This window comes from Coloeus monedula, assembly GCF_965178545.1.
Source record: "Coloeus monedula genome assembly, chromosome: 6".
Lineage (NCBI taxonomy): Eukaryota > Metazoa > Chordata > Aves > Passeriformes > Corvidae > Coloeus > Coloeus monedula.
The window spans coordinates 4,256,393-4,281,932 of NC_138786.1; the positions used below are offsets into that span (position 1 = coordinate 4,256,393).

The following is a 25,540-nucleotide window of genomic DNA, read 5'->3' on the forward strand; positions in this document are numbered from 1 at the left end:
TAAATAAGAGCATTATATTCATCATTAGGAGTATGATAATACATTCATGAAGATTAACAGCAAATACCAACCATCAAATACCTGTCATTAGGAATGAGTAAAATAATGGAAACAGCTTTTGTATTTTGCTTATTGTAAAAGGAAAATGATATGGCAATGTTAATTACTGTAACATTGCAATTGGTATTTGCATCTTAATGGACAGTATTGATAAATATTCAAAATGGCATCCGTGAATGTAACACCATAAAAAAATGTTTGATGCATGCCTTCAGAAAAATCCCAACAAACTGAAGTTCTTTCCACAGCTGTGCTTCAAGAAGATATTAAACCTCACTGTCCTGGGGAGAGTTTTTAAGAGGCTGCTTGCATCTGTTTCTGTGGGGTGTTGTGTCTCCATGCAGGAGGTTCATTCAGTATGTCTTCAGCATGACCTCTTAATCTGACCTCAGTTAGGAATGCTCACTAGATGAAAGATGAATGGTGATGAGTCAAACTGTGGCTGTGTCACTGTTTTCTGTCCTATGTAGACAAGGTGTCGTATGAATAAAGGAAGGACTTTGTCATAAGGGAGTACCATACCAAATTTAACATGATTTAATTTTCCAGACTTGAAAAACTGACATCAAGTTTCAAAAGCTGCTGATCCATGAAGGAATATGTTGGAGGGTACACATCTACCATCAGTGTAATAGTGTTGATAAAGATGACTTAAAAATCTTTGTGGAGGAGGATATATCTGTAAGTGGGGTAATATCAAAAAGATTAAGCTGAAATTTCACATTTCAATTTTTATTTGAAGATAGATTCCTTATTCTTTGCATAGGTACTGATACAACCTTAAGAGGCTTTTAACTTTCATAGTTTTTTCATCTCACAAAAATAGTACTACTACTGATAGATCCAGCTAGATTAAAGATTTTCTTTATCAGGCTGAGAGGCCTTTTTTTAATTTTTGGAAACTAATCCAGACTAAAAATATTTATGATGCATATTCTCTTAACCATAAGCACAGATGTTACTCATGAACAACCACTCCCAGCTGGAATCCTGCCCACAAACACTCTCTAGATGAATCTACAATGATAAAATGAGCACACCGGTATTTCTAACAATCACAGAACAGTCCAGATTGGAAGGGACCTCTGGAGGTCATCTCCAACTCTCCTGCTTGAGCTGGGTTACCTGGAGCCAGTTGCCCAGGACCACGTCCAAATGGCTTTTGAATATCTCGAAGGATGGAGACTCCACAGCTTCCCTGGGGAGTCTGTGCTAGTGCTTGGCCAGCCTCACACTGGAAGAGTGTTTCCTGATGTTCAGGTGGACCCTGCTGTGTTTCAGTTTGTGCCTGTGGGCCCTGGTCCTGTCAGTGGGCACTGTTGAGAAGAGCCTGGCTCCACCCTCTTCATGCTTTCCCTTTGGGTATTTTATGTGTCTATAGGGTCCCCTCTGAGCCTTCTCCCCTTCAGGCTACAGTCCCAGCTCTTTCAGCCTTTCCTCCTGTGAGATGCTCCAGTCTATATTTATCCTCATGGCCCAAGGCTGATCTCTCCCCAGCTGTTCCATCTCTCTCTTGTGGTGGGAAGGCCAGAAAATGCAAGTGTGTATGAACTTCTGGTAACTGCACCTTTTTGCATTCAAAAAATGTTTGATTTTTTTGCTGGCTGGTTTGTTTAGATTTGGTGGGGTTTGTTTTTTTTTGTTTGTTTGTTTGTTTGTTTCACCAGTATGGTGATGTGGGCCATGAAAAGTCAATGGAAAAATTTTTATGACTTTTGTTGGAGTGAGAATTTGCAGTTGAGCAGCTGCAAATGACATGATGCCGTTCATAAACAGACGACATGCTTGACAGCAAAGGGTACAAAACAATTACAAAGCCAAAAAAAACCCCGGGTCTGCAGTTATTAGAGACCTTGTTGGCCGAACTGGCTCGGAAGTCCCAAAACAGAGACCTTACAACACTGGGGTGACTTCAGCTAGCCCAAAGTCTGAATGGTAAAATTGCCTTTTGAAAGAGGTAGAGGCCTGTACTCCCAGCACTTCACCAGCAGCTAATCTGAGGTGAAAATGGCTCCTCTGATCTGGTGTCCAGCAGTTTTATAAAGTCTGGGTCCCGCCCATGACTGCCCACCGTCCAGCCTCCATGGTCTTGGATGATTGGTGGTGTCTTGAGGTGAGGTAATCTCAGTCTGCCAATGGCTCGCTGTTGTCTAGGGGAAAAATTGTCATCGGCTCCAAAGGCGGGAAAAGTCCTCATTAATATTCCAGGTTGCCACGGTGCTCAGTTGCCAGCCAACAGCCGGGTTCTAAAAATAGCTCCCTGCAGTTAGAAGGTCTTCTTTTTGGCAAAGCTTAACACTCACTCAAAACTTACAAAGGTTAAGAACACTTGGTAAAAGGTTTAAAACTGGGCTATAAGTATTTCAGAGAACTCTTAAAACCAGGGTAATTAACTTGGACACATACAGGAATTAAGACATTGTGGGTTTTTGCACTTTTTAGGGACTAAAGAGGGGACCAAACTTGTGGAACTTTATTAACAAGGGATTTTTAATGCAGAATTATATAAAACCTTTAATCAACTAATCTGGGGAGTAACTTTGGAACTTAATAACTGTCCAACTGGGTTGATGGGTAATTTGAATAAGCAATAATTAAGCAATTAACAATTAAAAGTTGAAAACACTTAATATGCAAAGGCCAACACTCCATTTCATGTATGACATAAAGGTAAGGAATGATGTGCTTCTTAGAGTGACAACTAAGGCTGCTGTTTGAAACTTTGTCCTGAGAGACTGATCAATAACAGCTTGTTGTGCCTTAGGAATGATATTCCCAGGTGTGGTGTTCTCACTGAAACCATGTCTCTCCCGCTTCCCTTGGGTGGGATGGAGAGGAGAATTGGAGGCACAAAAGGTAAAGATCACAGGTTGAGATAAGAACAGTTTACTGGAATCAGCAAGTAGATAAGAAAATAAACAATAACAGCAACAATACTGATGACAAAGGGTACAAGAAACAGGTGGTCGATTCACAGGGAACAACAATACCTGACTGCTCTCTCTCCTACCCCACCACCCCCTCCTCAAGTTGAGGTGGTTATAGAATAACCTCCTGTCCTGGCCATGCCCCTCCTGGCTGCTGCAGAGATCAACCCTGGCTGAAACCAGGGCACAGCTAAATTCAGACAGGAAAAAAGCCCCACCAAAATAGCCTTATCTGAAATCTTGCTATTAATTTTCAAAGCCAGTCATGTGAGATGAGCTGTTTGTTGTTCAGATTTTCACTGCATGTCACTGATTAGGTTTAAATCCAATCCTTTTTTTATGTACTTACCTTTGTAATTACAAGAAATTTAATTATCTTGTTGTAAATTTTTGACTCCAGATCTCATTCTTGTGGATTGTATGTCACAACTGAAGCTTGATATATTTATTCCAGAAAAAAAAAGTCTTTTTGACATCTATTTCTGTTCACATTCTATGACTGCTACATATGTGAATTGAATACAAAAAGGAGTAATTTTTCTAAGGCTGCCTGAAGCCATAGTTCTGAAGTGTGAACTCTTCTTATCTCAGTGGATAAAATCTGAAATCTGATGATGATAATTCTTATAATTGGATCTGTACTAGTTTATAACAAATTGATTTTAACCCAACATGGAAATGTTTTAATTGTTTTAAAACTTAATTACAAATAGGTTTAATTTGTTTTCCGAAGATGCAAATTCTGCAGAAAATAGGAAACATAGGGAAATAAAATCTTACTGTCGTTAAATTAATGGAATTCTCAATTTATGTTCTTTTATCTCCTTGTGAGTCACTAAAGAAGCTGTGAGCTTGAATTAAATTTGTCTTTAGCTTTTTGACTCATCCTGACACTCATTTGACTTTCATACCATTTCTTGCCATATTTTTTTGGCCAGATTTTTTGTCAGTCAACACTTTTTGTCCGTATGCTGACGTCACTTACTCTTTCTGCTGTAATTGTCCTGTCTGAGCTTAAATAGGCAATGAGTTACAGCCAAAGCTATTCTAGCTGGTTGTTTGATAACGTGATAGTAAATGATGGCTCAGTGTCTGGTTCTTTTATCACCTTTGATACTGCAGTTGCACAGGCAACCGTGGGAGATTCCTCCATTTCCTTTGTGGAAGTGAGATCAGGAGGAGACCTAATGCCTCCATTAACTTCACTGTTCTTTGTGTGCACTTGCTCTGATGATGTGTGCTTTCCATGCTGCTGTAGGGAGCTGCTTTTTCTTACAAAAAATAAGAAAAGCAGATGCCTGTGGGGATTTTTTTTAGCATTATTTTTCATTACAGCAGCTGATGCAACTTGCCAGTAAAGGCAATTGGCCCTGCTTAGCCTTAAGATTGTAGTGTCAAGGGCAGTGGCTGCAGAATGGTCAGATTTGCATTCCCTAGGTTGGCTTCACTTCTCAGCTGTAAGTCTTGTAGGCTGCTGGGCACCCCAGGCACATAACTTGTGCCTTGTAGACTCAGCAGGCATTTCCTAAGTCTGTAGGGCAGCTTGATGCTGTAAGAACTCCTTCTGGAGCCTGGAGGGACATAGCTGAATTGGTGTGGTGAGGCAAAGTGGCAAGGCTGATTATCAGCAGAGGTTTTACCTCTGCTGGTTCTGGCACCTGAGCCGGTGCTTTGGCATGGTGTGGCACAGTGTAGTGTAGATAGGAAAGCAAGCTTATACACTGAGGTGTTTCTTCATACAGGGTGGACTCACAGGTAATTTCTCCTCAGATTATGAGAATGATGGCTTTATTAAAGTTTTGTCTATTTTTTGGTATTGGTTTTCCTTTGCTTTCCTAGACCTGGATGTGTTTGGATCATATTTTTAAACTTGTCTCTGCCATCATGATAGCTGGAAAATGAAATTTCTTTGTTTGAGGAAAGCAGAAATTGTTACTCCATCTTTTCATTCCATGATCTGAGATGTAATGAAAAATATTTTGGGAGGAGTGGGGACTAGACTAACGTTAAAAAGGTGTTTTGGCAACATAGCAGGCTGCCTGCTTTCTTACTGGAGTTTCACAGCTTGGAAAATGAGATTACTCAGGTGTGGACAGTCCTGTGGGGTAGTTACTGTAGTTCCTACTGAGCAAAAATCCTAGTTCTTAATTTCTGCTCCATTTGCCAGTTCTCAGTGATGGCATAGCTGCAGAAGGGGTGCTGAAGTGCTGAACAAGTAAATTATGGTATGAAAAAGGCTAGAGGGGGGGATAAGGTAAAAGAGGAGGCTATTTTGGGACAGGATTTTAAGAAACAAGGAACTAAAGAGCTGGAGAGCTGTTTGGTCTGGAGATATATTGAGGCTGATCTGCTGGGTGGGAAGAAGATGGAGTAAAATTTGGTGCAAAAATCTCCCCATGAATGCTCTATGTCTAGGATTATAGAAAATTTCTACCAGCTTCTAGCCCTCATATCACAGTCTTATTCTAAATCTAGAAATCAAAATCACAGAAATATCTTTAGCTTGGTTTTGCACAGCAGTTTCTATAGGGATATCTCAAGATGAGCTTTCTTCTTTGAAGGACCTAATTTTGGAAATTAGGTGATCAGTAATTCTAACCAACAGACTCTTGTAATTGGACACGACAGAACAACACAACACTTGAAAATACTGGTCTTGCTGTGTATATTGGCATTGAATAACTTGTCAGCGAAGTATGTAGACTGTGAAATAAGAGGAATAAAGCTCAGACTTGCGGAAAGCAGGAAGATTGTCTTTAACTTGGAATGAAATTCTTTAATTCCTTCAAATACTCAGAAAGAGGACAACTATACTTTGAGACTACATATTTGGTAAAACTAGAATAGAATTTTGAGCTGAAGTGCCTTGTAATCGTTTTATTTTGATGCTGAGCAGAGAAATGCACCACAGTAGATTACTCTAGATTTGACATTATGGTGGAACAAATGAATTTAACTTGCTTCTTGCTAGTTTACCAGTGTTGTCACTGGAGATTACTAGTGCTGTAGATGGAAAAGTATGTGATCCTTGCCACTGCATGTGTTTTCACCAATGTAATTTAAAAAAAAATGTTGTTTATTTTCAGAATGGAGTTTTAGTAAAAGTAGCGGAGACTTGTCCACCGCTGAACTGCTCAGAAAAAGATCGCGTTCTTCCAGAGAACCAGTGTTGCAGTGTTTGTAGAGGTAAGCCAGCTTGTAAAGGAATATAAGTTGTTGGTTCAAGAGGGGATACATTGAAAGGAACAATTCCTTTGTAATACTAAGTACCTCTGTAAGCCTGATTCTAAAACCAGTCTGTGATACTCCTTTGGTTAGAAGACTTACTAGATACAAAGCTGTAATTGCTCTGAATTAGAGAGGAGGAGGGAGAAAAGGAAGAGCTGGGGGAGAAAGGGACCAATATCTCCTAAAAATTCCTATTAAAAGGATGCTGTATTTGAAAAAGAAATATATTTTGTTGCTTAAACTTGCAACTTCAGGGTTTTGAAAATGTGTTTTTAAGGTCTCTATTTTAAAATTGCAAAAATAACGTTAAAATTCTAGTTTGATGGATATTAGGAGGTTGATTTAGATTTGAGCACTCTGAGGACTAATTTATGAATTAAGATGGACAGTAAAATAATACCAATGCAAAACAAAAATTAAAAAATTAACCCTGGAGCCCAGAACCCCATTTTTCCTCCTTCCAATGGGATGTTGAGATGGAGGCTCCTCTTGCTTGCTTCGTTTCAGTCCTGTGAGTCCTGGTTGTAGGCTGGACCAGACTGAGCAGGCAATAGCTAAAATCTTAGTTGAGGAAATCCTCTTAAATGAGAAATGTGCAGGTATCACAAGGTTAAGAAACTTGAACGAGCTTTCTTCTTAAAACGTGTTCTGATCAGTGAATTGCTGAGTGAATAATCATTCCCTATGTGTTGTATCTCTGTTCCTCATCTCTCCCTTGGTGCTGGGTCTCAGCTGAGCTTAAGGGGAGCCTGGTGTCTCAGGACTCACATCTCATCTGCCTTTAGTGATGCACCTCAGAGGTGTGCCAAATGAGCATCAGACATTTGCAGGCTTAGATGGTTATTGAGGTCTGCTGAATATTTGTCTTGCCTGCATATAAATTCCTCCAGTGCCATTGCAGATGGCGATGAAGGGGGTCTGAATCTCTCCCTCTGCCAGTAAATATTAATTAGTAGATATGCATGGTTAAATATTTACTTAGGCCTTGAACTTGAAAACACATGCATGTGGTTGCAGGGACCAGCACATTCGAGACTGCCTGTTGGGTCATGGTCTAAGAATATACACATTAATGTTTTTTAGTAATTTCTAGAAACATCTGCAACTATTTAAGCAAGCAGTAAATGTTGCTTCTCTGTCCCTCAGAGGGCTGGATGTCTTAATGATACTTCTTAACAGATGGCCCAGTTTGATGTAGTGCAGTACCGAAAAAAAAATATTCATTACTTAAAAGGATTAGAAATACAAAAGCTTCAAAGTTGATGGAAGATAAGTTCCGTAATTATTCACTTCCATATTATTGTTAGTGATAGGTACTCTTTTTAGATATTCATCCTCAAACTGACTTCATTATTTATAAGATGAATATTTATATTTATGTGATGGTCTCTAGAAGCAAGGGAAGGAATTGTATTTTTCCTTCCTCGGAATTCTGGTACATGATGCTTTCAATTTGAGACATTAAACCTCCACTTCAGTTCTGCTTTACCGGACTGCTAAAACAGTACCACCTCCTTTTGTACTTCATCATTGCTTTTTAAAATTCTTTTGAAAATGACGCCTAAAGGTATGATTAATTTTGTCAACTTTACAAAGGCATAAATTCAATTTAGCACTCCTAAGTTGCTTTTTATATCTTGAAGTAGAATATATGCTGCTTGACACTTTTGCTTCAGTTGCATGCAACCCAAAGTGGTAGTATATAATTTTATCATGTGCTGTTGTTAAAAATGGATATTTATTAAGAATTCCATATTTGTTATGGGTTTTATCAAGCAAACAGGTGCTCTCTGATATGGCAAGCAGGCCACAGTTTCTGATCCTGTAATGTGCCAGCATATCCTTTACTGGGAAAGGATAGGCTGCTTCTCTTGTTTGCAGAAATGACTTCTTTCAGAGACTATATTCAGCTTTTTTTTTGTCCAAGCCAAAGTAGTTAGGAAGACATAGTGTAATAATTGCTGTCCTGAATAAGCAAAATTATTTGTTGGAAGGCCACATGGATCATTTGCACATCATATGCAAATTTCACATCGTATGTATGATGATGCAGATAATTCATTGCATTAGCCCTTAGCTAAGCCTTAAGTTACTCAGCAGAATATTTAGTAAGCATTTACTAGCAATGTTAAGTGAGAACATTATTTCTGTGTTAAGTTTATCAGTGCATGTTAGTGACTGGTAGGTTCTGGGCTTTTATCAGTTTGTGTTGTCTGTAGTATTTGTAGTTGTGGGAACAGAAGACTTCTACTGAATTTCATGTTCTGTAGAGTTATAGAATATATTTGCTGAATTGGGCAAGGGTGACAGGTTTGCATCTTGTGCTTTTCTAGCTGCAGCAAAGGAATTTCCATTTAATGAAAGGATAAATATGAAGGGATCAACAGAAGTAAAAAAAAAGCCCACAGAGAAACACAAAATCTTCATGGTGCTGTGGTATGAGACTGTACCCTCCTCAGCAATCTCTGTGGTACTTACTGCAATAGTAGCTAAGTGCCATAGGTTATGCAGGGTAAAACATAAATCTGTGGTGTTTATGGAGATGGAAGCTGTGAGCCAGCAAAGAACAGAGTTGAATACTGTTATGTACAGAGCTGGTGGGCTTCCTAGATAGTCATTATTGTTTGTAAATGGTAGGAAAAATAAAGACAGCAAATAATGCCTGATCTTGTTTATGTTTGCTACATGAGTTTATAGTGCAGCAAAAGGTAATAGTATATTGCTAAGAGGCAATTTCTAGATTTCAGGGAGATGATTGTGTGAGGTGTACAGCAAGGTGAGAGTAGTATGGAAGAGCTCTGCTTTAAAATAACAGCTTATTTTTGTGATTTGAAGTACTGAATGCATAAATGGGCCTCTCCACATCTGAATATGGGAACTATCCTTGGCTGTTATGTAGAGTATACCCAGGTTTCCTTTCATCTGTGTGCTTTAATATAAATGTCTGCTTAAACTATATGGCTGCTTTATACTTTCCAGCAGGACAATGTGGTGTTATTAAACTGTCTTTTAGGCTTACAGAAAATTTAGTTAATTTTCAAGTTTCACAAAGAATCATTGTGTCACAAAATAACGTGTTTTACTACTTCTGAGAATCACTCATTTTTCTTACAGCATGCCTGCTACATTTTTTATAGCCCAGGGACAAATCTAATACAAAAAATAGTGTCCTGAGAGTGTTTTATTGTTCCCTTTAGCTGTTTTTCTCCTTGCCAAAGATAGTGTATAATTTTGAAAGAGTGGGGTTTTTTTCTCTTTTGCATGAGTGATTCAAATAAAATTTTATGAGAGAATTTTCATGTTGTTGTGCTCACAAGTTTAAATATGTAAAAATAGCCTTAACAGCCTTAGCAACTTCAGATGTGCTCCTCTTAAAAGAAAGAGTGTGGTGAAATAATGAAGTAGTGAGAGCGGTTTTGTTTCTAGAGAAAATAATTATTTGCTGTTCTGCAGTATGGTGGGACTGATGGATTTAGATTGACTGCTGACACGCATTAGGAGGAAAGGGAGACTCTTACTGATGAGGTGAAGCATACATTTTACAGCAGGGAGCAGCATTTAAATCTAAAAATGGGGCTTCTGCCTCCCTTCTTTGTGCTGCTTTGCTTTGTTTTGTTTTGGGGAGGTTTGTAGTTGTTCAGTTAGAGGGTGAGAAGGCTTCTCAGTTGTGTATGTTTCTCATCTCTTCCCGCCCGGCTGTGAAACTCAGATTTGACTCTTCAGAAATTGAATTTTTCCCATTTATTGCTGTAAGGTTGGAGTTATTTCAAGCTTTTTGATTTATTAAGATTTAATGGCAGTTGATAAATATTAATTAGTTTATTTCTAAACATAGTTGTAGCATTACTTGGGATTTAGAAGAGCTTTCTATCTGAAAAAAGAAGAAATCTTTTTAAGCTTGTTAGTCTGTGTAGTTACCATTATTCTATTGCACACAGATAAGCACTGTGTAATAAGCTCTGCATTCATAGAGCAGCTTGAAAGAGTGTAAGAAGTTGCTGTTTTATGTCAGACCACTGAGTTCTGGGACCACAGTCTCTGAAGGTGTAAAAGCTGCTGCTCAAAGTGCTGCTTTGCACATGACTCCTTAAAAACTGATTCAGATCATGGAAAGGCGTAATTGGTAATGCAAATTTTAAGACTCTTCTATGACTTGGCCCTCATATTTACCTTACGTATTTATATTGTAACTGTGGGGTTAAACCCTGACAGTAGAAAAGATTTTGAGGTTGAAACTACCTTGGACTCTTGAACATTGCTGGTGCATTTTAACAGAAGCATTATGACAGTTTTTGGGGTTCTTAAAGAAATCTGTAAATGTGAGACAGTGAAATGAAGGATATCTTCTTGAACAGCAAGAAAACAGGAGTTTTACAGTTTTTGATGTGAACAGCTAAGGCTTTTGTAAGAAGTATAGAAAACAGTACAGAAGTTACAAGGAAACCCTCAGAAACAAGGAGAGGAGCATTAGTGTTGGCCGTAAAAAAAGTAAGAAGAGATAAGGATCTAAAATGTATTGATTGCAGCTGTAGTCTTGAATGAGTTCTTGCATTTTACAATCAATAATTAAGCCAAATTACCAAATATGTTAGGTATGTAAAAAACTGGATGATAGCACAGAACAGCTTAGCATGCTGCTCTGCAGAAGTAGATTCTGGTAACCACAGCTTGGAAGATGTTGCTTGGAAAAATAAAAGTAATGTTCAGGTGTCCCAAAATGGAATAAATTTTTAATTTGAGATATCCGACTTGGGGCCACCAAGGCCTAGCCAGTTGTGCTGTGCCAGTTCCTGATGCTGCAGAAGTGATAGTTTTATGGCTGCTAGCATGTGTCTGGTACTTTTCCTAATTGTCTTAGTACATTTAATAATGGTCATTCTGTAGTCAAAATGAAGGAGTAGAAGGAAACCTGTATTTCTTAAGAAAAAGATGGAGCAAACATTTCAGCAGCCTTGATAAAGGAAGAGAGTAATGTTATCAGAAGTGTTTGGGGAACGAACAGAGGTCATCAGGCCCATCAAGAATCTGAACACACTCTTCAATATTTAATTCCCCTGGTAGTATCTAACTGTGTTTTGGATGACTTTGAAGGACTGTTGCACACGTTTGATTGTGTGTGTAGGCGCAGGGAAAATGGTTCCTGGCATCTGTTCTGAATGCATTCATCTGTAATTTTAATTCATACTTTCCTTTTCATCTGTGCTGGCCTGAAATTAGTTAAGATTATCAGAACTGTTTAAGATTTTCTGTGGTTTTGTTAAATCCTCTCCAATTGCCTGCTTGCTGAGATGTGATGGTTCCTTTTTAAGCCATTTCTTATATTTAGAGAGGAGCTGATTGTCTCAGATAAGACTGCTGAATATTCTGAATGAATTGTAATTTTGGCTGGACAATGGGGATGCATGCCCTCTGCTATCTCCCACCCATCTGAAATGAAGAGATCCCACTGCAAAATCAGTGGGTGGTTTTGGCATCTCTGTAGGTATCTTTAAGGAATCCTATGATCCATTTCACACCAAAGAATTAATAAAAATCAGATATTTAGCTCCAAAGCTCCAGATGGGAGAATGGAGACCAATGTCTAAGAAATCCAAGAACCACACTTTCTTGATATGCATCTTTTGGCTCTTTTGAACTGCTAATTTTGCATTTTTGCTGCAAACAAACAAACAAAAAAAAGTACTTCGAGAAACCTCTGATCCAAGCAGCGGTGTGCTTTTTCTGACAGAGGCACAGTGAACCCCTGCTCTTCTGTTCTATCAAATACTTTTTTTTCCTGGTGTTTAACCTTAAATTACAGTTGTTTTGTAAAAGCTTGGTAACATAAAATGTTGTAGCACCATGCGTGCTCTTAAAGGGAATGGCTTCCACTATCCACTTACAGAGGTATTGAAGAAGTTTGCTGAAATGCTATGGGAAAGTAAAGTGGAGTCACTTCTAGACAGCAATTTTAACAGATAGGAAACAGTTTCACAGGTCTTTTATAATAATAAATGCCAAGGCAATCTAGAGATGTAGTAGATGTTCTGTGATTGTGCATTCCTAATAACAGGAGAAACATGGAATGTCCTTTAGAGTCTTTATTTTCTCAAGTTACAGAACTGGAGTGTTACTTTTAAAATTTAATTTAAAAAATCAAATATTAAAATTAATTATTCAGATATTAAAACTATTATTTAAATAAAATATATATTAAAATAATTATTAAAAAATTCTAATTTAATGCTCTTTTAATAGCCTTCAAGCTTGGAAACCTGATTCTGGATGGAGGCTGTTCGTGTTTGAGTTGATAAAGGGAACTAAAGCAATGAAGGTTTTTCCAGAGAATTTTTATAAAACAGGTGACAGCTCTAGTGGCAAAAAATGGATAGCTAGGGTATCCATCATATTTACTGATGAATTTCAGAGGTGGAAAATAAACAATGAAGGATTCACAGGGCTGTGATGTGATATTGAAAATTAATCATTGGCTTGTACTTGGGAAAAAGTGCTGTTAGAGAAGAGTGGTTGATCTGGGACTTGGGACTTGTGATGACAGTTAACTCTGAGAAGCCATCGATTTGGCTAATTGGAAGTCTTAAATTTGCCATGAGCTGATCATAACATAAAACCTTGACTCACTGGGATAAAAAGAGCCTAGAAACATAGAATTTTGGTGCAGGAAGTTGTACCAGCACTCTTGTAACTAAAACATGCTGAGAAAGATGAAATATTTTTAATAGGTTTGGATGAGAGGGAAATAGAAATAAATATAAACAAAATACCCTGAGACAGAGCAATAATCCATGTGATATTTTCAAACTTGCCTGGCTTAATACACTGATCTGTTACAGAAGTTCTGACCCAATAATAATCAAATCAAGCTCATACTCTGTGTGAGCTCAAAGGAGAATTATTATTCTAAAGAAGCAGGAAACAGACTAGGATGTCATAGTCTTAGGGGAAACAGTGACAAAGAAAATATTATAAAACTTGTTGTCTCTTGGATGTTATCTGGAATGCTGGTAGAATAGTAATCCTGAGTGGGGAGCATAAATTAGATGCTGGATGGATAAGTCTGAGGATATGGGTTCCAGTGTTTAGTTTCAATTATAGTTATAAAGGCAAAAAAGAGAAGTCAAATATTGTGATTGCATAAATGGCTAAAGGCAGTGTATTGACACCCTGTTTTACCAGTCTAAAAGGTACCTGGGCTTGACAAGGCTGAATCTGGAATACCTGAGTTGTTTTTATCAGACTGTGAAATGAGTAAAGACTAGAAGGGATAACTGAAATTTTCATTAAGGGAATTGGTTCTTTCTCCCAAGCTGGATTACAATGAAAGAAGGAGCCAACTGAGCGCAAGGAACATACCTTGCCTGGTAATAAAATTAACTTGAAGTGTAAAATTGGATGTTGACACTGCGAGTGTCCTTCTTGCTAACAGGTGTTAACATTTGAAAAAAATTACCTCAGAACTCAACATTAGATGATCAGATGCATAAATTTGGAGTGCACTAAACCGACACAACCCGAGTGTTAAATTAGTAGACAACTAAAGTGTGTATGTACAAACAAATTAAAATAGGATATCAAAGCTAGGGGTATGAACAGAGACCTGGATCTGGCATTTAGATGTTCAAAGTCTGGGTCGTGTTTATCTTAGCTGTTTTTAGGGGATGTTAGGAAGTTTATGATCAATGAACTAAAACTTTTAGTTTGCTTCTTTATGACCATGCAGAACTGGCAGAAACTCTTCTTGTATTCAGATAAGCACAAGTTGTAATGCCAATAGATGATGGTATGTCTGGGTTTCTGCTTTTCCTCCTTCCAGGACAGAAAATGGAGACAAAATAGGAATTACCAAAATGACTGCTTATATATCTCAGGCAAATAGAAATTGACTCTTGGATAATAATAGAGAAAATCCATAAAACATACACCAGTGGGGGGAGGAAAAAAATTCTGTTGTCAGATTCTGTAAGTTATTTCTTAACTTCCAGTGGAGTACCTTTAAGAGATGAAGTTACAGTTACTTTTGCTTTAGACTTAAGCAGAGAAAGATGTTGACATGTCTCTGAGAAATATTGAAAATCAGAAAGAAAGAACTTCAGGCACTTGTACCTTTATAGAAAGAAGTGGGAAAGTTCATCCTGTTTTTAGAAATGACTCTATGGAATAAAAGACTCTGTTCACAAAGAAACTACTGAGAATTTGTGTGAAGGGAAAAGGAGACATTAATAAAAATTCTTTGTGATAGAACATGATGCATGGAATAATTATAAACTGTAGAAACAATCAAGCTGGTTTTGGATGACAGAATTACAAGGCAGTGTATGAGGTTGCTTTGACTACCGGTTCAGTTTTGTGCAGTGTCTCATTTTGGTCTACTAAAAGCACATGTGCTTATGCATAGTAAGAGAATTTTGAGGGATTTTTTTTTTTTTTTTTTTTTTTTTTTTTTTTTAATGTTCCACTTCATTGTCCTTGTGATGTAAGTTAGCATTGCACTTCCTGACAGTCAGAGACTTAATGCTACGTGGGTTCAGTAGAACACTAATGAATTGTTGTTGCTTCCTGCTTTGGAGTTTCTTTTCTTCTGAATAAAACTAGTCATACAAATATCTTTTTGAAGAAAATGTCTTTTCTGAGAATGAATTGATGGAGAAATCCAAAAAGCCTGTGTGCACCAATGAGGTTTAAGGAGAGAATTTGGAATGTGAAATGCTGAAGTTTTTGAGTGATACAGTGAATGCAAATATCTGAATATCTGAACGAAACATGTTTTAAAACTCTGTTGCATGTTTCTTGTATTTTAGGCCATAACTTCTGTGCAGAGGGACACAGGTGTGGTGAAAATTCAGAGTGCAAAAACTGGAACACGAAAGCTACTTGTGAATGCAAGAATGGTTATCTCTCTGTCCAAGGAGACTCTGCATATTGTGAAGGTAAACAAAATATTCAAAGACTGGTTCCCTGAACACCTTACTCAAAAACATAATATGAAATAAATGGTAGGTGAATGAATTTCATTGCTAAGTTCAGTTTCATGGTGGTGAATATCACAGAGACCTTTTTTGTTCATAAATGTGGACTGAAGATTACAAGTGGTGCTGGGCCACCCTGTCTATAGGTATATTTCATTGTTGCAGTTGTGTCTTTGCACACCACGGTCACACTGTCAGGACAATTTTTAAAACACTGTTTTTCAGGCAGTAGCACCTGCCTTCTAAAATGCTTTTTAGAGAACAGCGATGTTATAAGATGCATTAATTTAGGAAGTGGAAATTCTGTAGGCATTTGTGAGAACGGTAAGTGTGAAGGAGTACAGAGGCTCGGATATAAAAATGATGACCTGCAGTCCTTCCTGAAGTACTTCTGTGGGACAGGTACTTTACTGAAATGGTTTTCCTATGATACGTAGGAGACCTATTTCTGAGAACATTGTAGCTGAGGTAGTTCTGTTCATGTGTTATGCCATCACAGGAATGAATGCAGTGGGGTATTATTCTCCTTTTTGTTTCTCTGTTTTCTAGAGCTTGTTATTCAGAGCTGTGATGTACTTCTTAAAAAGTAAATTGATGATTCAATATATACCACATTCCTTCCTGCCTTTGGATTGTGGGTTGTTTTTTTTTTTAATACCCTTGTATGTCAGGCTGCAATATTAAATCTTTTGACCATCGTAGGAAGTTTCTGAACTGCTGTGTAAAAAATATTTCCCTAGATTGTTTTTCCAATAGTGCTGGTGATGGAAGGGGATGGCATTTTTGACAAGCTGTTAAAATATAGCATAAGAATTGGAATACTGAGGGCTGAGGATGAAAGAATAAAAAAAGATGTGTGAAAGGTGCTTAAATGATCCTGCATTCATAAAAAGGCTTTTTAGTATATGCAAGTGAACAGGATGTCTTGAAATAGCAGTTTATAAATGTGCTCAGTAAAGTGCAGCTTTAAATCTTATGATATTTAGTCTTTTCTCTACAAACAAAAATTTGAATGGTCCTTTATATTCACTTTCAGTGCCTGGGAAAACAGTTCCCACATGTGTTCCTAAAGGTAGGCAGCAGATATATTGTGTATAGAGAGAAACTTTTTTGTACAAAAACCTATGAGAAAACTGCTTTATAGGTACTACAAAGACTTGCTGTACATCAGAAGACAGGCTGTTTATCAGCTGTGATACATAATCCAGTATTAATTGTTTGGGGTTTTTTTGCTGTTTTAAATAATGACAGTGCTTAGTGTTTTTATTTACCTAGACAAAGACTGTCCCTTTTCTCTTCTGTGGAAAAAATTTAAACATCTTGACCCAAGCAATTTTGGAGATATTAGCAGTACATTAGTGGTAGTGATGGTGGAAAAAAAGAGCTTTTTAAAAGAAATTAACAGGAATTGCAACATACATGGGTCTACGTTGCATAAATTTTTGGAAGGGCAAATTAAATCCCTGCCATGTGCATGTGTGAAACATGAGGCAACAGAACAAACAGCTGCTTTTGCTGCCTGAGACCTTGGGATGGATGAGAGTGTTGCTTTCTGCATGTTAGGAAATTATAAATTTGCTAGATGGAGTGTCATTCTCTGGAGGTAACACAGAATAGAGGCCCTTGAGCAAGGGGAGCTACAGACTGACAAATTGATTAGCCGAGAGGTGACTCAGCCCTGTGAAGAGCTTCCTTTCACTCCTCAGAACAGCTTTCTGCAAAGTTTCTTTTTATGCCTCTCTAACCTCATTCCTCTCATCTACGTGTATAATCTGCTAAATAGAATAATTTCATAGTTGGCTCAATAGTCTCAAATGCGTGGTGGAGCTGTGATTTACACAAATGAGGAGAAAGGCCTGTATCTGAAGGTACAGTTCAGCAGAAGGTTGATATAGTATAGGGGTGGATTTTATCTTTTGCTGTTCTGAATTTCTGTGTGTAAGAATTAAATACTCAAAACACCTGTGGAAGCAAGGAAGATCTCATGCTCAGCTGTAGTTCTGAATTTGTCTTTGCTAAGCCTTTAAACTTAAGACATGTAAGATTACCGTTTCCTTTGAAATGGAAGGTTAAATTATTTCAAACTCATGGGATGTGCTGGTAAGTGGCGCCTTAGTTTAGGGTGCTCCAGATCATTAATTTGGAGCTTTCCAAATTGCTCATCTCTTCCAGTGTGCTTGAAGTGGTTGTGCCTGTGAATTGTGATTATTTTACCTTACCTGTGATTTTACTGTTTTTTCTGCTTGCTCTTATTCACACTCTTCTATCATGCTGGAGTTTGGTATCATTTTAATTTTGTAAGATCTCTGAAGTATTGTGTTTGAGTCTGCTCTGCTTTTTGATAAGTATTTGTCTCTTTTTTTTTAACTTTGCATATTCACATTGACAGGACAGTGGAAAAATAATTAAAAAGATTCTAACTTTTATTGGAGAATTGGCATCAACAAATTTTTAAAATAAATAATAAAAAACTGAGAGTCTTTTACTATTCATTCTCAGCAACTGCTTTTCAAGTACTTAGAAGCTTCTTAAGTCAAGATGTACATATAAGATAACCACTTATATGCATTCCATTTTTGAAATAACAGAGATGTATTCAGGGAAGACAGTTTCTGAAAGGAAACAAGTAAATGAAGCTTGTAACAAATGAAGAAGATAACTGGAGATTCCTCTGTGTTCTATAAAAGCAAAGTATTTTATTTGAAAACAGAAAAGTTGGGTTTTTTCTGACATTTGGCTGCTTGTCTTGTGTATGTAAGATATAATTACAGCATTTGTCTTTTGAAAAGAGATGTATAGAAACATTTTTATTAATCATGTGGTCTGAGGTTTACCTAGAGCTGTGGATACTTAGACACAAATGTTGAACCGGTGTCCCCTTGTCACATATTCACGGATAAATCCTGGGACATGCAAGTAAGCTAGCCAAGTCCAAGGGCTGTGCCACTCAAACATCCCCACTGCAGCAGTGCGTGCACACTCGCCGCTCTGGCATCTCAGGACGTGACGTACCTGCCTTGAGCTGTGGAAGCTGCATGTGTGTTAGTGCCACATGGGGCAGCAGTTTGTGGCAAAACCAGGACCAAAATGGGGAATTCATTTGGGTCTGCCTTACACTGATTGTTCCAGATGTGTTATGTGATGTGTGCAGCAGACATGCAAATACTTGCTTACGCACTTATGTACTTCTTCAAAGCTGAGAAACTCTGCAGTCTGTGGCTACGTTGCAAATAATAGGTCAGTCTGCATATTGTGAACTAAGAGACAGGAAAGTGTCAGGACATGGAGAGTCTGAAGCCCAGAGATGATAAAGAAAGGAAAATGAAGCCTCCTCAGCTGAAAGCCAGGCTTGTTGCTAGCTAGCATGCTGATGCTCACTTTTTAGATGCTAACAGGCAAAGGGCCATCTCTTCTGAAAAGCATGTGGTGATTTTCTGCTATATATTTCATAGTGAAGAGGAAAGGAGTAATATTTCTCTGCCGTATTTCAGCTCCCCATTCTTTATTACCTTCTCAGCTTGAAACATTTGCAGCCCCTTTCTACCTGCAAAGTTGTGTTGGTACAAAAGTGATTTTTATGTCATTGCTGTTGAGATCCCATCCATTGTGAGAACTGGTAAAATCTGAAATGGAATAGATACCACAGGACGAATGCATGCTTCTGCTCACTGGCAAGAGTGCATGGAACAAGAAAATTAGTATTAACCTTAGCCATCCTTTCTGCCCACTTACTTACGCCCCTGAGAAGCATCTCATGAAAGTGGTACAGTGGCATACCACAAGGTGTCTTGTCATGTTACACAGCATGTGCTCAACCAGTGTCACCAGAGAATGGCCTGTGATATATAGGTGTCATATAAGAAAAGATCCATTGATTAAAGTGGACCTACAAGATGAATAATCTCATTTTATGATGAGATTGTATTTTTTCCCTGTATACCTGATTATGTTCTCTAGGATGATTCTTACATGACATGACCCTCACCTGACCCAGTGCTGCTACATCAGTTTAAAGAGTGATGAATGAAATACCTTAATATTTGTGAAAATTCATTCAATTTTTGAACTTGATAGAATGCTCTGGAAGCACACGTGACTTTCAGAAGGAACATGACTCAGTCGCTCTTTCCCTTCTGTGCTCTGAGCGTGTTACTTAATTTGTTGTTAACAAATTATTGCTCATTTCAAAAAAATGTCACATAAGCTCTGAAATGCTAGCCAAATTCAGAAAATCTGCCTACTTCGTGCTCTAAGGAAGAGTTATGATAATTTTACTGGGCTTGGCAGATTTTGGGAAGATAAAATAAAGACAAATGAAAGCTTAGGGAGAAAACTGAGTGCTCATTTTCCACTGAGCATAGATCCAAGCATGCAGCATGGGCACCTGGCAGAATGTCTGCCTGGTGTGCTTGAAATCTCAGGACTTTGTTGCTAGCTATTGCAAAAATAGCTAATTTCCTTGTGATCACATTTAATTTCCTTGTGATTTGCAACTATGGTACAGATTCATACAGTAGTCTTTATTGCTTTCAGTTTCTTTTCCTTTGAACTTGATTCCAGATGTAGTCAGGAAATTCTTGACAGAAAGATAGGTACGTAAATATATTGAAAATATCTGTTCTGAAGATGCATTAGTGTAGGCTTGGTCAGAAAATGTTTATTTCCTGAAAGTCACTTAGCAAAAAAAATACAACAGAAAAAGAAGATGGATTTTTTTCCCATTATTGCAGAAATCAGGAAAAATTAACCTTTTTAGATTAATGATTTAGTTCCAAATTCAAAGACATAACTATCAGAATGCTTTAGTGAAAATAAAGTTTAGATGGATTTTTTTCCCATTATTGCAGAAATCAGGAAAAAATAACCTTTTTAGATTAATGATTTAGTTCCAAATTCAAAGACATAACTATCAGAATGCTTTAGTGAAAAAAAAAAGTTTACTTCTGTTGCAAAACATAGTGGAACAAAAAAATCTTTCATCATACAGTATGGCTTCTGTTACGGTTTTGGAGATGAGAGAGCTTCATAAAGCTTACCTCTTGTATTTAATCCTTTGACTCATCACATCCTGTGCATAAATAGCTGTTCAGTGTGCAGAACTTTTCTCAAGCCGTTTGAACTGAAAAAGAATAAACCCAGTCCTGCGTATGGCCCTCAGAGTAGAAGTCTGCTGGCAATCCACTGAGTTTTCACAGCTGGTGTTTTTCTTGCTCTATAAAATAAGGTGAATTTTGTTGAGTTTTCCTCTCCTCCTCTGTAGTGATTTCACTGCAGCTGTTCTAATTTCACCACACTGTGGCTTGGGAGGTGACATTAACATTATGTGGTACCATATAAACCTTCTGTGTGGCAGTGATGTACAACTGTGGTTTTGGATGGTGTCCACTGACTTGACTCCTGGGTCAGCTTTTAATGATAATCCTTCTGCTTGCTGTACTCTCAGAAAACCTGCATCACAAGATGTCTGTTTCTTGCAGATGTTGTTCAGTGTGCTGTAATAAACTTCCATTCTGTGCTGCATAGGTGTGAAGATACAGATACATACACAGAACTGTGCATACTTCAGGTAATTTCATGAAGTTAAGGAGTTGGGACAAATACTGATGGTAAATGCACTGATTTTTTTCTCTATGCTGAAACCGTAGAAAAGGGGGAGGGCAGGAGAAGAATCTGAAAGTGTTACAGTCAAATCATCATCTCTGTTCCAACTGAAACACTGCCATTAATGTTGTCTTTGAGACAAATTCCTCATGGAGATTTACAAAACAATACCCAAAACCACCTCTGCATGCCAAAAACCCCAAACAGCCCCTCCGCCCCTGCCTTTTATAAACACATAATTTGATGCCAGGTTGCTTTTTTAAAAGTTCACATTTTCTTTGAAAGACACTTCTTAACCTACTTTTTAACATTTCAGTTACCTAACAGTGTCAAATTTAAACTTCTACAATGTATGTGATCCTATTTATCAGTGAAAGTTGGTTTTCTTGGTGATACAAGACAAATAATGCATTTGTCCTGCGTACTGTTTTCATAGAGAGAGAATTTTTATTTAAAATTATATCCTTAACCATCACGTGAACTCAAATTCATCTTTTATAACATGATCAAAAGGTAGGCACTTGTCTGTCGGTGTCCTGCCTTTGTGGCTATATGGACTTGAATAAATGAGACTACAGATTCCTTGTGCTATGAGCTGCTGGTGGAGGAGACTGAATTAAAACCAAAACAGACCCCTTCCCTCTCAAGTTCACTGGATGGTGGTAAATTCAAGGCTGAGATTATATTCTTGCCAGTGGACAGAAAGATTTCAAGCAAAATACTAAAATTTTTATCCTAAGAAGATTTAAGAGTTTTTTGGAAGGTGATGTTTGTGCCTTATATGGCTCTAGATAGATTATTTCTGTTATCAAAGCTGCTTTTATGTTTACAAGTTAATTAGTTCAAATTCATATTCCAACTACAGAAACCTGGAAAGTGGAATTATTTGCCATCCCCTGAAGTAACTTCAGTTCTTTTGGTGTAACGTCATGCTGAGATTTATATGAAAATAAATTCTAATTTCTAATAAGGTAACCATATGTTTTGGTGTTGTTGTAATAAAGTGTCATAAATAATTATGGCTCCTAAGGAATTCAGGCTTGCAACTGTCAGTTCTTATGTTAGTAACTCATATAAACAAATTATAATCATTGATTTTAAAGGAAAAAACATCCTCACCCCTTCAGGATGGCAATGAAAATCCTGCTCTGCGGCTGCTGAGATTTTTGTTTACATGAAGAGATTTGGGATCTTGTGTCCCCAAATCAATAAATGTTCTTACATGTTAGGGTTGCATTCTTCTGAAATTGTACAGGATATAATTTGATAGATGGATTAATGAAAACCCAGTGCCATGTTGTTGGCTACTAATCATAGTAGAACTGACTTAAAAGCTGACCAGTGGGAGAAAAAAGGCTATTGCATGTTCCTTCTGTGTCAGTGTAATTATCTTTTTCACTGTAATGACGATTTGTTGTGTGCAGACTGGAAGCTTCAGACAAAGTGTTTTAGAGAAACCCTTCTCTTTAGTCAGGAGGTGCAGAAAGGACCCCCTTGCTTTCAAAACTCCTCAGAGAGGAGTCTGGGTGCAGCTGGATCGAGGCTTAGCCGCAGACTTGGTCAGAGCTTTGAGTCTAAAGGATTTTGTAGGTGTAATTGAACCTTAGTATGATTTTGTTCCACAGGGTTAAGGATGGCAAACCAGATATATTTATATAAAAATAAGTGATTTATTTTGACAATGATTAGACTAAAAGTTCTCAATCAGAATTATTTACTACACAGTAAAGGCAGCTGTGATTACTAGTACAGTATAATGCACTATTTTTGAAGCAATATCAAAGGAATTATATTAAAGTTAGCAAAAGCAATTATTCAGTAGAGATTGATGTTACTCATCCATACCAATGGCTGTGGGCAGATCTCTTTTGCTCACCCTGCAGGATGTCCCCACTCAAGGGAGGAGTCCCTGCACGCACTCCAAGGAGGGGTGTGTTAGAAGACCTTGCTGCTAAACAGTGGGATCAGGCTTTTATAGGATAGAGTGAGTCATGTGTCTCCTGGCCAGCTGTGTCAGCTCAGCATCTTTACTTACCAGTGGTATCACTGTTGGTTCCTTTATCAGGTACTTTACTTTATCTGCCACATCTTCACCTCTCTGTCAGGAGGCTGGGATTTGGGATTGATGGGTCAGGCTGGTTTCAGCATTATTCAACACCAAAAGCAGCAAGAGACCCCTTCTCCTTTCACCACAGACAGCTCTGTAAACAGGGCACTGTTCCAGCTGTTTTACCCCCACTCCAGGCAGAGCATCCTGCTACATCCTTACAGCAAATTGTCCCCATAGCATGTTCCAGCTGTGAAAGAGGGAGAAATCCATACAATCAATGGGGATGTGTATGTCCTCCACCCTGTCAGCAGAAAGAGCTTTTGCTGGTCTTCACTCATTAAGCCCCTGTATTGATCCTGATATTTCCAAAATTCTTTTCTCAAATTATGATACAATATAGCTCATGTCACATTCCTGCTGACATCAATGAAACAGGGAAGCATTTGAAAGGATTTTTTGTTGGAATTCTGGCGGTTTAAACCAGGTAAGTGCTTGCATCAAACATTTGGTAACAAAGGAAAGAAAAAAATCAGCATTGTTCTGCTAGTGATGATCAGAATTTTGCTTGTGTTTGAGCTGGACTGAAAAATACTGAGAAATGTTTGTATACAGTGAGGAGGTTTTGCTTGGACTTGAATGGAAGCCTCTTACCAGTACAGGTTGCTAAAAATTGTGTGCTTAGCTCTTAAAACTTAAGGGTTGAGGTGCTGAAGTTCTTTTTAAAAATCTGGAGCATAACTGGAATAGTTAAAAAAATAATGTGTGTGCATGTGTGTGTTTTTGTATATATGGAGAATGGAGTTTTCCCATTGCAGCCCTGCAGCCTTTGGTTACCCAGGATCTGGCAGAGTTGCATCTCTCTCGAGGGTCTGTGAAGTCCAAAAGGGAGTTGGCATAGAAAACCTCCAATTAACTTCCAAGCTAATTTTTTTCTGATTCTGTCATCTTGACCTGCACTGGAGCACTGGAGGGTCATTTTAGATGCTGTTCAGTCTCTGTGGTTACCTTTTTCAGTGCTTGGGTGTGCAGAGAGGGCAATTATTTTGCATTGTTTAATGTCTTGAAATGAGGAAATGAGAATGTCTTTTAGATGCTGGCACTGAACAGTTTTTCAGCTACTTTGAAGAAACTTGGTGTGTGGTTTTGATGCTCAATCTGTCTCTCTTTTACTCTTAAAGAACGATCTGGGGGCATGGAGTCCCTTTTCCAAATGGAAGTTCTCACAGCCAGTTTACAGATAACATGTTGGACTGGGCTTGATTCTGACTGTGCAAAATTGTGTGTTGTAAATGATGTCATCTGCCTGCTTCAAAGTCTGTGCTGGCAATAGCAGAGCAACAGATCTGGTTTTGAGGCTGCCTAAATGTTGGCATGGGTGGGTCAGAAGAGGGAAACAAATGCACTTGTCCTACATCAGGATCTGTTACAGGCTGAAAGGAACACCATCCACCCCCACAATTGTGAGAACATAAGAAAAAAACCTGATTTGCTGGAGAAGCCCATGTGAAGGACATGGGGGACCCTGATCTGAGGCTAGGGAATGTAGAGACCAGAGGTAACAGATGCAGTGAAGTGAGTGTAGGAAATCACTTTGTTCAGGTTTGTGTATAGATGTTGGGGATCTTGGGAAAAAAATAGCATTAAACTCCTTGGGAACTGTTCTCATTGCTATGGTGTCTCAAAGAAATTTTTTTTTAAATGCTTTTAAGCAGTTTCAGCTGCTGGGGTACAGCAAGTGTGTCTGAGGCTCTGGTGCTTCCTGAGCAGATGCTGAGCCAGAAGTGACCTTGGGGACACTGTGGCACTTTGCCTGGCTGCGAGGCCACAGCACCCCATCTTGGGAGGAGGTAACAGATGTGGAGAGTGACACCTTTACAGAGAAGGTAAAAATGAAAGGTGAGGGCTTTGGGGAGCCAGGGGACTTACAGTGTGCAGGGTCTGTAATATAAGCCACAAATACAGCATCTTTGCTAGATCCAGGAAAGGACATCTAGCAGATATTCTGTGTTGACCAGTTGTATGATTAATCTTAAAGGATTTGCTCCACCTAAAGTTAGTTGCAGAAGAAAACTAACAAAAGGGCAACAAACCAAGCAATCACTCCTTTTCCCCCACAGTTGTTACGGATTTTTTTTTTTTTTTTTTTTGAAACTACTGAAGGAAATTAGGATTTTATCCTTCAGTAGAAAAAAACCCAACAAACAAAACACCAAAACCAAATGGAATCTGGCTTATTATAAAAATATTTTTAAAAGTTATTTTTAATAGCAAATATGTTTTGCCCTTGGTGATAGCATAGCTGGAGGCTGCTCCAGTAAATATTAGCTATTGTTTTTTCCCTTATGTGAATATATTTTGTTTCCAGTAGAAGGTAAACAGAATTGGTTCTAAAAGTACAAGAGTCTCTAAACTCATGACCAATGTTAGTTTATACTGGCACATTTCCCCCTGCAAGATTTAGTAAGGAACTTACTGATTTGGTTCTGGGTATCTGAAGTTAATGTACATGTGAAAAACAAAGCACGGAAGTTAAGACATTATTGGAGAAGGCATTATTGCTAACCTCAGGCTTTGCTACATGGTTTGCTCTCTACTCTTTTTTTACTATTTCAGCATGCATATTTTTCATCCTTGACCAATATTTCTCCTTACAGCTTCTGTTCAGATAATTTGGAGCTGAGTTGTATGCTGATGGTGCAGGCCATGTC

General features: G+C 38.1%; 1 protein-coding gene across 1 annotated transcript in view; it reads left to right on the forward strand.

Moving 5' to 3' along the window:
* The window catches only part of NELL1 (neural EGFL like 1), a gene marked incomplete at both ends in the record, with an annotated part of 289,446 nt that overhangs the window by 79,242 nt on the left and 184,664 nt on the right, over nt 1–25,540 (forward strand). Inside the window, 2 exons of the mRNA XM_082283926.1 lie at nt 6,074–6,173; nt 15,014–15,142. Of these exons, the coding sequence (XP_082140052.1) occupies nt 6,074–6,173; nt 15,014–15,142 (229 nt within the window). The remainder of the gene's footprint in view (nt 1–6,073; nt 6,174–15,013; nt 15,143–25,540) is intronic.